The sequence below is a fragment of the Cygnus olor genome, chromosome 4 (genome assembly GCF_009769625.2).
Source record: "Cygnus olor isolate bCygOlo1 chromosome 4, bCygOlo1.pri.v2, whole genome shotgun sequence".
Classification (NCBI taxonomy): Eukaryota; Metazoa; Chordata; class Aves; order Anseriformes; family Anatidae; genus Cygnus; species Cygnus olor.
In genome coordinates this window covers 33,902,285-33,917,332 of record NC_049172.1, presented here as the reverse complement: position 1 = coordinate 33,917,332, position 15,048 = coordinate 33,902,285, and the positions used below count along the sequence as shown (strand labels likewise).

At 36.3% G+C, this 15,048-nt stretch overlaps 1 protein-coding gene across 5 annotated transcripts in view; it reads right to left on the bottom strand.

Annotated features, from left to right (window-relative positions):
• The window catches only part of LOC121069755, a 193,377-nt gene that overhangs the window by 98,408 nt on the left and 79,921 nt on the right, over positions 1 to 15,048 (bottom strand). For all 5 annotated transcript variants that reach the window (XM_040556195.1, XM_040556198.1, XM_040556196.1 and 2 more), the window contains one exon: positions 5,374 to 5,674. In XM_040556195.1, coding sequence (XP_040412129.1) covers positions 5,374 to 5,674 — 301 coding nt within the window. The remainder of the gene's footprint in view (positions 1 to 5,373; positions 5,675 to 15,048) is intronic.

The window sequence follows — 15,048 nt, the reverse complement described above, 5'->3', positions numbered from 1 at the left end:
TTTTACAGTAAAGAAGAGTATGAGAAATTTCTCAGGGAAACTACAAACATATGCACATACTGCAAACAGACATTCTCTCCAATGTCACTCTGCGATTAATTTTGGACTCCAAACCATTATGCAAGTGGACCACACACTCCACACAGCTCTGTTTTATATTCACAACCATGGTGAAAACTAAACACTTTTAAGCACAAAAATTGCTTTTAAAAAGATCTTTTTAGGAATGTACACATAGAGCAATTGTTTTAGAAGAGCCAAAGATAGCAAAAACATTCAATAGACTTCAAATACATACACTATATAAGTACCGTTTCTTTTTCCCTCACTTGTCCTCTCCCTCCACAAGTTTTTCTTAAAAAAGTAAAATTGTTCCCTCAGTATTTACTTCCCCAAATTAACATATTCTATTTCTTTTTTAATTATATTTTTTGTGTGCTGCTTTCCATTTTGTACTGTGTTCCCTCAAAAGCAGAGGAATTTGGAAACTATTTCTTTTAGTACCCATGTAATCATAACACAGTGCATTACAGGCAAAGTAGAACTGAGAATGTTCATTCCTCCAAGCCCCACCAGACCAGTACAACACACTGGCAAATGGATCATTATTTAAGTCTCTCTCTTGCAAACATCCATACTTTTCAGAGAGATACAAAACGCGTGAAAGAAACAAATTAGGTCCCTTAATTCCAGAAAAGCAAACTGGAATACGACAGGCATGAGCTGTAATTTGAAAATAAAAAATACAGGCAGAAAAAATCAGACTAGTCCAGAAATCAGTCAACTCCAACAGATCCTGTGAGCTCCTCTCAATTCATTGCAGCAGATGCAGTGCAGCACATGCAATTTCCACCCAGTAACAGCTCGCTCCTGTTAGCCTGGCAACATGCCCGTGCAGTCTTCCACACTCAAGTATCAGACAGAAAAAATTACCACCAAATGATGGATCTCCAGTAGGTGGAGTGCCAAACCCCCAGGAACAGTGCTGGTATCTTGATATGTACCTAGTTAGAAGTATAAGTCCCCCCTGATATTTTGTACTTCGTAATATATCACTTTGATTTCAGAGATCATTCTTCTCTTGCATTTACAATGTGTATACGTTGATTTAAGACAGGTATAACATTTTTTTCACTTTCAATGCTGTAAGTAAATTCACATAATCCACAGGGGGACTTAGGTGGGCTCCATATTTCTGGACTTCTCTGTATTTCCCTAGTTTTGTGTTCAATAAGTTTACGCATTTTTACAAACACTGTAATGTTTGTCTTAGAATGACCCTAAACCCCATCTCCTCTGAGTTGTACAACTTTCAGTCTCTTTGATCTTCTGATTATTAACATATCATTAGCTCCTCAATCAACAGAGAATTTTCCATGGAAAATATGAATTTCAAATGTAGAACCCAAGCAGAAAAATTCTCTCTTTGGCATAAAGCTTTCAAGATTTCTTTATGTATCATCAAGTACACAAAAAAACTTTACAGCACATCTTTCAACTTGCCTAGCATGCAGTGCTACTGTTCTGAATGCCAGGTACACATCTTTTATAAGACTTAATATTAGTGTTAATCTAACGGCTTTTCCAGCTGATATAGTCTTTCCTCTTTGCATGCAAGTTTGCAACGTCTTTCTCACGTTTTGGCACTTTCATTTCATACTTCACAGTTTTATTAGCACTTTGAGCTTTGAAAGATAGCTCATTTATTTGCTATACCTAGATGCCACAAAACTTTGAATACACTATATACAGATGTAGAGCAAGATAGTGATGGAGTACAGTCAGACACAGATAATTACCTTGATAGGATTCCAGAAACTGATGCAGTATAATTGCCCTTTGTCTAGAATACCAAAACCAGCAGTCCTGCCAGACTGCAGATTCATGTCTGCAGTTTTCATGTCTGAAAATTTCTTCATTGTATTGTTTGTTGAAAGATCAACCATGCTGATACTAATTAATGCACAGGATACAGTGGCAGGCGATGACAAAAGTTCCATCAAGACTATGTGTAATTGGCCTTTAATATATTTCTTTTATATTGCCTCTATACTAATATACAGTTGCATAAAAACAAGCAAGAATGGTTGCAGGCTTCCTCTGACAGAGATTCCCTCCCAGCCATCTCCTAAACAAGGAGTATTTTAGGTCACTATCATTCACTGAATCCGCTATCTCTTTCTCACTACCTAATTTCAAGCCAACTTTTTTCTTCACCTCTGTCTTTCTTCTACCCTCAGCCAGCCATTCTGGGTGATGGCAGGCTGAAATAGATGGGTCTGCAAGACCCAGAGGTGTTCAAAACCAGAGTCATTAATGTCTCTAAATGAAGGAAGAAAGTGGAAAAAAAAACTTGGAAAAAAAAAAGTTACTTCAGAATACATGGTGCAAATTCTAAACAAATCTGTAAGGTTTTCATAAACGTTGGCCTGATTTTGCAGCAGTGCTGCTGTTCTGCTCAATGAAATATTCAATAATGATAACTCTCTTACTTACAATGCACAGGGACCTTACTTTCTAAAAGTACGACCATTTAACAGCTAGAAACATTGGCTAAGACTAACTCTAAGGCAAAGCATGAAGTCATAAACATGCACAGATGTTACTATTTGAAAACATTAAAGAGGTACTGAAGTTCCTGAGCAGATCCCAAGTTGTGTTGATTTCAGCAGTTATGAGTCATAAGGGAAGAAGATACTACTGAAATTACATGCCTGGGACAGTTTTCTCTGCCACTTACATTTAGGAAAAAACAACAGTGTCTTTAGAAATACTTAATGGGGAGGAGAGCACTCTGAAAGACTGCAGATACCAAGAACTGAAATGAATAAATCTGCTTGCCTGTACTTATGCAGTTAAACAAGTACAATGCTAATGCATTATATATTTCTGATTATATCATGGAAGGCTCAGCAGATCCAATTTCACAAGTATATAAAAAAGGTGAGTGCTGAAGGTTACTGTAAGTTATGAGACTGATTATTTAAGGGAAAAGTTCATTTAATGGAATTTTGGCAGTTTTATAAACAGAGCAAAGAAAATGGGACTACTCACACATTCTGTGCCAGTCCTTCTCTGATTAATAATTGCACCAAAACTTCTGAAATAGTCACTTAGGCAAGCAAATACACTCAGGATGTCTTATGTTAGAAGTCCCTGAACCTTTTGTGTGTTCACTTCAGTAGCAGCTCAAGACTACCCCTACATGTGGAAACAGGGTTTTCATGCTGCACGTGAAAGTTTACCACAGTGTGCTACTACAATTATGGTCACGCTATCCTGTTTGTATCTATCCTGTCCTTGTATTCCAGAAAAAAGGGCTCCCAAATTAAGAAAAAATTGAAAGAGATGCAATCCAATAACTCTTCTCACTTTGGCAATTATAATTCATGGTTTCACAAGGCACTCTTCAGGAGTGAGACTGAAATCTCTCAGCTGGCTGGCCCATTATCTATTAAAGAAACAGAATTCTAACTGAGGCAGAGAAGAGCTGATACTGTCCATTCTGCAATTCTACCAGTACAAAAAGACACACAGTAAAGGAGATAATTTAAGCTATGTTTGTGTTACTAAGCCAAGGAACAGGGTATCAAAACTGGAAGTATGTGTTCATGAACACAGAAATTTCAGACTCTTTTCTTCCCTTTCTTTGTTGTTCAGAGATTCTCCTTTTAGAAACAACTCTGCCCTAGACCACCTTTTCTGTGCAGAAACACTCTTATTTCCTCTCATGCCTCGAGAGAACTAGTTAACCACGCACACTTCAATACAATAACACGTATTCATCAACATCTCTTTGCTGGACTTCCACTTAAGCTAATGAAATGAGTCAGTGCAAGTACCATGTCACCTTTTTACAAAGCATTCACTTACATATTCACCTACATATCAAAGTAGCAGTCTCTTCCACTTTTCCTTATTATTTGTGGTTTGACTCTAAAATGTTTAAATATCTAAACTGAAGTAAATAAATTTAGTTTCAGTTATCTATCTAAATATCTAGACAGATATTTATGGAGAAACTGTTTGATTCAGAGTACTCGAAATGAGGTGTAATCTGCCAAAGGTAGGTACATTCTATCTTGACAGAAAAAAAAGCAGTAAACAACAAATCTGAATGTAAAAACAGTCTAGGGCTTCAGCACTGCCAGGTAGACTTTCTCAACATTTTTATCACGATGCAAAGAAGATCTTTTTTTTTTCCCTCAGAACTTGCCAGATTGCATTGTATTGTGGAACTTAGGCCACCTGTACAGAATACAGATAAAAGTCTAAAGGTTACAGATGACAGGAAGCTGGATTTGGTTTATATCTTGCAGTATTTAGTGGTTTCATCCGTTTTATCTCTAAATAAATACTTGACAAGGCCAAAGGGGTAAAACTTGAAGGCATTTTTGCCAAAAAGCAAACAGTTTCCTCAGTGGTGAATAGCTTGAACATTTGCTCTACATAAAAGGAAAAATCAGATGTACAGATACTCTCCTTCAGAACAGCCCTTTATAGCCCTATATGAGTTTTGTTTTAGCTCAAGTAGAACCAGCGGCAGTTTTTAAACTTCTCAGCTGGCTAGATCTGAAAATGCTGGAAATATTTCTACAGATTCCCTTTATTATAGTGGTTTTCTTCTTCAATAGATGGCCCTGGAACACACAGACTTTCAAAACAGAAACGAATGCAGAGACATGTGGAGAATCTGTCCGCTCCTGAAAGAGCTTAGGATCTGCAGTGAAAAAAAATTCTCTAACTTCAAAAAGTGACATTCCCTTCCACATCACAGAATTAAATAAAGTAAGCCCAAACCAGAACCATTCATATGACATCACATAAATGTTACAGGACAGACACGATTCACATGACATCTTGCTCCATATTCTTCAACATTGGAGTGACTCGGAGAGTCACTGTGACAAAACGGATAAGGGTCATATTCAATAGAAATAAAGATATATAAAAATATAAGAAAATACATATAAAAATATTGGCTGAAAATATACTATTTTGACAGAAACTGGCAGTTATAATATTTTATCTCTAAATCACCTGCTTTCTGCAGAAAAAGTTTTGGTTTTTGTTTGTTTGTTTTGGTGAGGAAAAAAAATCCTCTCCACGATTGAGGTCTGCTCAAGATTTTTTTCACTATGCACTTTTTCTGGTGTATATTACTTATAAACCAGGTTATACTATGCTCACACTTTGAGAAGATTATAAGGATGCTCACCATCTGCATACATCTATTAACTAACATAGAAAAATACCTATGTTAAATCACATAACAATGTGGACTCATGACAAAAGAAGCAACAGTGGGCAAACAGTGAAGTGCTGAATTTCCTCCTGTTTTAAAAATTACATGTGAAAGGAAAGACTTCTCACCTTCTTGCTCCACAGCGTACTGTGGAGACAGGTAGATACAAGCCTTACAACGTTTGACAGCTTTCTCAGGAAGTGCACGGTTGGACATTACAGTAAATGGTCTTTCAAGCGCCTTGTAGAACCTTTCTTCTAACCAAGAATCTTGCTGAAAATTTCTTTTTGGTCTTTCAATTCCAAAAGCTTCATTGTCGTAAGAGCTGGCATTTTCCAAAATAGAAGAAGCACTCACAGGAGTCTGACTTGAGCCACAGTTGCAATAAGGCACGGAAAGTTTCTGGGAAGACATGGACCCATTGCATTTCTGTTGATGAAGTAAATATATATTATTAAGACACTGATAATTTTAATTTATTTATTTTGCACTAAATTATCTCCAAGCCTCTGATATAAAATAATGAAAAAAAGTTATCTCTGAAATGCCACAAGTTGACAATACTTCCCTTAGGAAGTGAAGCTATATGATCTAACTTCTTATGTTTTAATTCCATTTAAGAGAAATTGTTGATTTTGTTCAATAAAAATCATTAGTTTGTTCTTAAATAAAAAATATGAAAAAGGAAAATTAATACGTTGAGCTGCAGTTTTCAGATCTTCAAACCTCTTCTGACTCTAGAATCCTTACATACAGGTTAAGCGCTGTAATATGAAAATCTTTGGCAAGAACCCATCCATCCTTGACCCAGAACTATGAGGTTAGATTTTACACCTACTTAACAGCTGGTCACTTACCATTGGCCTATTTTATACAAATAGTCTTCCATTTAAATAACAGTCATTTCCATTTATTATCATCAGATCAGTAATTCAATTTCCTGAGGACAGCCTAATAATACAGCTGCCCCATTATGCCATGGATGAATGTAGTCAAATACTTGTAATTATATTTTTAACAAGTTACTGCTATTTAGTATTCTACCCCATCCACAACATGGTTGGTAGCTCACAGATATGAAGTAGAGCAATCCCTGTCTTATCTAGAGAACACAGTTCAGGTCTCTGTTCTAACAAGGATCACTATATTAGTGCATTTTGTAATGCTCATGTAGGTAAAATTAATGAAGAAAAGCTTAATAGACATTCATTTTAAACACACATTCATAGGTGAATTACAGCAGAGGTGAATTTCAGTAGCAATTACAGTATTTTAGAAAGTTCCTCTTCCATCTAAATTCTGAACCTTGTTTTGCCACAGACTATAACACCACCCTAACAAAGAAGGGGTGCATTCACCTTGCCTGAACTACTCTAGCACTAGGTGAAAACATCCTAAAGGTCTTCTGCAACCAAGCCAGTTCCTATAGGAACAGTACGAAAGGGCTGCAAAGGATTGTTCCTTTGGCACAGACAGCACAGGACCAGACCAAAGAAGGGCAGCATATGAGCAGGAAACAAAAATAAATAAACGGAGAGAGGTTTTGTAGAACAGAGAACACATTTCTTTTCTTCAAAAAGAAATGCATCAATGCTGTCAGTGTCCCAGAATTTCTAGCTTCAATTACACACAAGCGAGTTCCCAAAATGAATGACACCAAAGTTCTCCCTTTTCTCCTGGGCACTCAGCAGATGATGCATGTGCTTCTGCCACAGCCATGGCACCTTATAAGCCTGAGGCCCAGCCCTGGGGGAGGACTACCTCTCAGGTACGTGGCCCACTATGGACCCACAGATCCAGATCCTACACCAACACACAGGTGGGCTTTCTGGAGCAGCCAGATGGGTGTACCCCATCCACATGGTCCTGCAGTCCCAGGCTGGCCCTGACTGCCCCCTGGGGACTGTGGTGAAGGGTGCAGTGGTGAAGGGACGAGACTAGCTGGTGGGCCCACAGCAGGCCCCCAGCTCCCCTTCTTTGGGAGCTGCTGGCCTTCACTGCACCCCAACAAAAGCTACGTTTGTATTGCTCTGTATGGTGCTGCATGCTTCTCCAAGCTACTACAAGAAAGTTTACCACATCTTTTCACTGCATAAATAAAGTAGATTGATATGTTCAAGATATACCTGGGCTGCCCCTGTCCATGTGAATATAAGTTAATACTTATTTAATAGTCAAAGATGATGGAAAAGTAGTAAATTTTTATGAGTTCTGTCATAATTTGTATCATCCAAGACCTTCCCCAAGAGGTTTATCCTTAATCTGATTTTTTTGTAGGTTCCTCAAAGCTTGTGGCTTCTTCTCCCACCAACACTTTGCTCAAGATGCTATAAGGGAGACTTTTTATTCGTCTGTTGACTTCAAGCTTTTGAAATCTTCTGGGGGCCACATCCTTTCCTTTCTCCAGTTCCCAGATGAGAAAACTATCAATGTTCAAAATCTGAATTGTCTTCTGCTTATTAACTTAGAGGTGCTGGGTGATAGTTACACTTTCAGAGCTTGTTGGCTTAATGATGCCTATTTGGATTCTAAATTGGAGAAATCACATGAGTTTTCAAGTATTTAATAAAAATCACCATAACAATGAACTGTTTGGAGAAGACGGCTAGCAATTATTTGGCTGTATGTACCAAAAACAGCAAGAAGTAATATTTTAAATATTGTGCAATGATGACGGGTTTTGCCCTTCATAACTCAAAAGAATCCGTTCTAAAAATTATCTGCATCCTGGGCTAGTCACTTTCCAAACTTGTATACAGATGCAATCCCAAATTCAAAGCACTTACAATCAAAGACAAGCAACATTAAATGAGGGAAAAGGAAGAAAATGCAGCTATCTTCAACTGCCTCTTCCCTAAACATTATGAATTAATTATTTTCATGAAAAATTTAATTTTATACCAGCTTTTGGTGCAAAAAGGAGCAGTTTCCTGAATAGTTTGACTCAACAAGGATATGGTCTTATCAGCCATTGGAGAGGCACAAAAAATAGTGCTTGTCAAATCTGTTTTTATTAAAGAGGCTTAGAGAGTACTGATGAGGTAAATAGAGGTAAAAGTATATACAACAAAAGTAAAGCTGTGGAAGAAACTCAAATATAGCAAATAGAAAAGATAATGAACGGAAACAATGTAATTTAGTCAGAGAGACAGTAAAAGGATTGAATAAGTATGATGGGCAATAGAGATGTTCTGGAGGGAGATGCATTCAGGTGATGAAAAACAAAATCAGTTGTTGCAGGGGATGGGTCAAAAATAAGTCAACAATATAGAAATGGCAGAGAATGCAGTGCAGAGGAAAAGCTCTTCAGGGATTGACAAAGTCCCCAGCAATCTTGCAGTACAAAAAGACAATGTGCTGAAAGAGTTGTGGAATTAAGTAAAGAAGTGGACAGAAAATTGCAAGAAAGTTTCACCAAACACTACAAAAGATATTATTTTCAAAGGGAAGATTGCATTAACAGTGTGAAGGGCATAAAGAAAATAAAGAAGAAAAAAGTGGAAGACATTGCAAGCAACTCCAAGATTTGGCTAGCTGAAAGAAATTTCAGGGAAGTATTGAGATAGGAAGCTGACTAGAGGTGACTCGCGGTGCAGCTGCAAGAACAGAAATGAAGTAAATGCCTTTGTTTGCAGAGCCAATGAATATAGATTTCTAAAGAGATGGAGCACTGGAAATTACTGATGGGACATTTGCCTGCATGTTACAGCTTGAGGTATTGTGTACAGACAGACAATTTTAGGCCCACAGCATCTATAAACTGCTTAATCAGATTGAAATACTTCTTATAGTGTATATATACCTATGGAAAACAATGTTGTGTATTTAATTTCAAATCATTTACCTGCAGAAAGAATTCTCTGTAAATGCACATCATTTCACGTTGTAAATGCCCAAGTGATATATCACACTTCTCTGCATAATAATTTGTTTTATGTTTATTCAAGTAGCATAGTTATGTTAATTACAAATAAAAAATGAATTATCAAAACAGCTCCTCCATATTAATGTGCAGTATGATAAAGAATGACTTATCTATTCTCCTTCCAGCTGCTTATACATTTGAACTATTTTGTGAGCACTAGCCATTTATAATTCAGAAAACTTCAGATGAGCGATGAATATCCCAAACACTAGTTCTAACAAGGAAGTATAATTATGCATATATATTGTAGAAGCCCTTCAGCAATTTTTCAGGTAGTAAAAGGCAAACAAGTAGAAAGAAACCATTTTGTACATACAAACAAGATTCTTCTCTATAATTTTGTAATATTATATGTAACCTGGTCAATAAGTTTACTATATGAATGTTACTTCAGTTAACTGTCAGGCTTTTAAGGAGAAGAAAAAAAAAAGTAGGCAAGGGTAAGCCTCCTTCTAGGTAAACAGCTGAGGAGCTTTATGAAACATTACTTTTCTAATTAATTGCAAAAATCTTTTTTTTTCCCAGGTCTGGCTGATTTACAAACTTCTGTTTACAAAGAAGGATCAGTGCAGCCAGCAAACTAACAAGACTTTAAATCAGCAGAAATTAAATGGTTCAGGGAATGTAACTTCCTGTATTTACTGAGTCTAAAGAATAGGAACCAGTCACTGTATTAGCCACCAGTCAAAGATTATTGAAAGAAAAAGTTGTAAGTGCAAAACAAAACCAGGTCTTCTCCATCTGTTTTTGAGGTTAACCAGGGTCTAGTGTAAGAATTGGAAAATCACATTACTTTAGTATTTACAAAACAGAGACCTAAGAAAATTTATGCAGGCTTCTAAACCCAGTTTACTCTGATGCTGACCTCAATTCAGCCCATGTTCTCACACTCTTCCTGCACAGCTGAGCTGGACAGGTATCCTACATCACCATCCTCATAGTTTTGAGCCAGTTTAACTCCACAAGTATGCTTATTAAAGACGCAGATGAACATTAATATTGATAGAAAACAAGCAGCTCTGCAGTGGGAGGGAAAAAGGACTATAGCAGCTCTGACTAAGATCAGCTTTCTCTGTTTTGGAGCTCCTTCAATAGGAACGGATCAAGGAGAGAGAAGTGCCACCACTGTATAACCAAAACACCTGACAACATTTGCTAGCTTCAGATTTCATTCTTCATGGTCCAGGAGGACATCGAAATGTAGCGATCTCCTGCAAGCTTAGAATGAATTGCTATTTTAAAATTTAAATAACTTTTCGGAGCTTATATCCTTCATTTAAGAAAAAAGGATTGTGAAATGTGGCTTTCTTATCTTCCCCAAAAGTTTAATTGATTTTATGGAAATGGAGGATTGTACCTTGAGCACTATTGCTGCAAACTTTAGAGTTTTTCATTGGAGAAAGAAATTGGTTGATAGACTTACATGACTTTACAGCACTTGGCTTGTTTCCACACATCTGTCACATTCTTGGGGTGAGGGGCGGATAGTTTAAATATAATAACTTAAATCATATACAAATTATTAAAGTTTCTTTTAAAACAATTAATTAGTTATACATGTTGTAAATATATTATAAACTTGTCTTCTGCTATAAATGAGAAATGTCTATCTAGTTACAGCATTTATAATATGGGCTAGCCAGTATCTATGTCTTAAGTCCCCATTATCAATCCTCAGATCAAATTTCAATGATCTGGAAGAAAATACAAAGTGATTGCCAGCAAAACTTGCAGAGCACACAAAAACTGGTGGATTGGCAAGTAATAAGGCAAATGTTCTATAGAATGATCTGATTCAATTGGTTAGGTGGCTTCATTTGAACAAGATAAATTTTAATAAAAACAAATGCAAAGTCATAAATCTAGGGACAGGGAACACAAGTCACATTTATAGGATGGCGAACGAGAAAAAAAGTGATTCTAAAATTTTAGGTGGGTAAGAAACTGTCAACTTCCAGTACAAAGCTGTTGCTAAATGAACTGATTTGATCCCCTAAAAATTAAAGGAATATTAAAAAGAAGTAGCTGTCTTGCATTATTTCCATATTCATACTGATGCCACCAATGCTGGATCGCTCTGTTTAGCCTGACATTTCCATTTTTAAAAACATAGCAAAAAACTAAAAGGATTCAGAAGTGAATTAAAGGATCATTAGACACTTGAAAAATCTACCTTAAGGCCAGAGAAGGTCAATATATTTAGTTTAATCAACAGAACACTAGAAAGTGTTTTTTTCACATTGAGAGAAGCTAGAGTAAACCAGCTGAAAGTGTGGAAACGTGAGAAAATCTCAACTGCTTAGAGGAGTATGTGCATGATACATATACAGAGGTCATATACATAGATGTTACGTAGACAATACTCTCTATAAAAGGTATCATTGCTCTTGATTGAAAGGGATTGGCAATGTTAATTCCCAAGAAACTGGGGAAACAAATAACGGAGTTAACAAAGTTACTGCCTTATCACCAATCACCACTCATGTTCAGGCCAGGTATGAAAAAAGATGTTAGTCACCAGGTGAAAACACTGTGAAGAATGTATTTTCTTTCACCAGTCTTTCAAAAATAAGGGACAAAGGAATCTGGATTAGCCACTCAAATAAGGAGTAAGATAAATTCAGATTTGAAAAGAGTATGAAACAGCATATAAAGATATTGAATGAGGTTTAGAGGGGAGGCTCTTTGGGCTTTGAGGTGGTGTTGTGGTGGTTTTTGGTAGTTTATTTGTTTTGGTTTGAGGTGGTTTTTTTGCTTGTTTGTTTTTTGTTTGTTTAAAACAACCACACCATTGGAAATAAAGGAAAATCCAACAAAAGTTGAAAGGAGGAGAATCCTTTAAGAACCTTCTCAGCAAATACAGACAATATCTCTAAAGAAATCATTAAAAATTGAATTACTTGCTTGTAAACCAAGAACACTTACTGTGTTGCTCCCAATAAACATAGGTTCAAACAGTAAACTTTGTGTTTCCACTATCAACTTTTCATTTCCCTATTTAGTGTGGGGAAGAAAATCATCTGTAATAACTGAATAAGTTTTGTGCAACAAATCACAGTCTGCATGTGACTACATGGTAAGATGATTTCAAATACTAACTGTCTTTTTAATTAGACACAGAGAAGTGTGGCAAAACCCAACATGTAGAATTAAAATGAAGTGCAAAAATTCCTCAGCCATGTGATGAAGGAAGGCCGTCTAGAGTATTTTAACTGTTCCTTCCAGCTTTGAATTCTCTGAAACTAAGAACTCAGACATTCCTGAATCCCACTGCAACAGAAAAAGTAAGTTGCACCAGAGAGGAATGGTAGAACATCTAGACAGGCATAAATCCTAAATGAATCCTCATCTGCTAGTGAGGGGCAGACGATCTATCACTTCCTGGCTTTTTTGAAAATGCATGTTATAGGGTGACCATGCAGAAGGAAGATTCAAAAGGCTAAGAGGGCATCAGAAATTAAAATGAATATTTATATGTATGCGTTCATACTTCTTCAAACCACATCTAGTAATTCCAAGGACAATCATAATAAAGGACAAAGCATTTAATTTTCTGTACACACTGTTTAATCACCTAGAAATACTTCTAATTTCTTAGGCTTTCAGCATCCTCATTTTTATAGGTTTAAATATTGTTTATTATAAGTCTGAAGTATTCCATGTGATCTTTTTAAAAGATTCTCTGTAATAGTGAGCAATATGAAATGCTAAGTTGCAGGAACATATTTGAGATAATGCTGATTTTATTTTGTAAAATACATTTTTGCTTATTGCAATAAATAATAATGTGGTTAATAATTTATGCTGGGAAAAATATATGAAGGTATGCAATTAAGTAAAAAATAATAATATTTTCTTGACAGTAGATTCCATGATAGATAAATTGTAAGAAGTAAAGTGGAGAGAAGCAAAGGATCAGAGGGAAAATTATAGCATATTTAGTTGCATGACAGAAGCATTTTCCTCCTAAATATGAACTACTGTATTTGAAAATAAGGCTGTCATCAACATTCCTATTCCTGAATGTGAAGCTTTATGGGTTCTTTTTCTCAAACATAATCTTAGAATTACAGCACAGGTGAAAATAATTTTTCTAAATATGAAGGGGCATGCAGAAAAAGTTCAACCTGTCACACTTGGCAGTTCCAGCCAAAACTAACACTACTTTATGTGACTGTAAATTCTGCAGTGCCTTTACTCTCTTTTCTCAAAGATGTCCAGAAATATAACATGTTCCCTTATCCTCATATCTGAACAAAAAAGTAATCCCATTTTCTTAAGACATCAGAGGTAACTCTCTTGTGGTGATTTATAAGGTTGCAGTTTTCTTTGTATTCTGTCAGACAGACTTCTGTATTCTCCATGCAGCTGACCTCTGAATGCACTGTAGGAAGCAAAAAAGTTTGATACCATCACTGCAGGGTAACTTCTTGTTTTTGAAACAATGACTAGTTGAGCAGCAGGAGACTCAGTGAGAAATCTCTTAATTCTAATCATTGAAAATAATTCTTCATCAAAATGACCCTGGAGTTCCTGATCTCATTCTTGAAAATGACAATGTTTAAGTAGCTGCACTCAGTCAAGGGAGAATTTTAGTATGAGCAGATGTGGTAAGCAGGGCATTATTTTTCTAGGATGCCTCTGAAAAATGTATCTGCAATTGCTTATAAATTCACCACACACTTTTTACCTCAAAACTGTTATTTCTAACCCAGATTAAACTCACTCTAACTGTGCTCCCTACTGGTTATTAAATAGCAAGGAATAACCTTGGAGTGCTGTCATTAAAGATGTTGCTTCTCACAATATGTTTGGAAGTTAGCTGGTGGGAAGGTACACAACATCTAGGATGAAAGCAAAAGCAGACTTTCAGGGACACTGTAGTGTAATTCACCTTTCTCCCTCCACTTCTGTTTATGGAAAATAGCTTTTTTTGTACACACACAGAAAGATACCAGAGCATCACAGGGACAATTATTGTAACAATTAAATGGGAAAATCAAAAAGCTTTTGTACACAGTTACACAGTACAAGAAATAAACCACTAATTTTGCAGTAAGGGAGATATAGGTTAATTATGAGGAAAAGAAATGTCATAGATAGAAAGCACTGGAACAGATTGTTATGGGAACCTGCTGAGCACCATTGATGGATGTGATGGATGTGAGCACCATTGATGGAAAAAGAGGGTCATCTTGTATCTGACTTACTTGGCACATTCAGGAAAAATTATTATAAGAAAAGGTATTTAGCTTTACGTAAATAAATGTAACTGCTTCCTAACATGCTCTCTACTGAAACATTATGATGTTTTGTTTTGTTTTCCAATGAAGGTATTTGTATTTCAGTGGCTCATATGTGCAAGGGTTTTCAGATTTGGAAGTCACTCTCTAGATTACTTTAAGAAGTTTTATGGACTACCATAGATCAGCTGATTGGAGGTTGAATAACACTGCTTCAGAAAACCTTCCATGGGTCTTTCTCAGCTGTGTTTTTCTTATGGGTTTATTTAAATTAAATAAAAATAATAAAAAAAAGAAATAGAAAAAAAAATTAAAGGCTGCTTAGAAACTATATGACCTGAAACACTTGGGAGGCAAACAACTCAAACACTAATTACCACTCCTTGTTAAGATTGTGTTACAGACAGATGAGACTGAAAAGTTTTTTCTTAACACAGGACTGCTAGTAAGGTAGCTCTCAACAGAGGACTACAGGACTTTCTGGAATTCCTTTTCCAGACTTGGCACTTCTTCTAGGTGAATGCTTAACACTCATTTTGGAGCCAGGGGAACGTCTGTAAAAGCCTCTGTGCTTACGTATAAGTAAGTGGTGGTCCAGGACCAAGACCCAGCTTTGAGGCCAAGAGATGCTGATT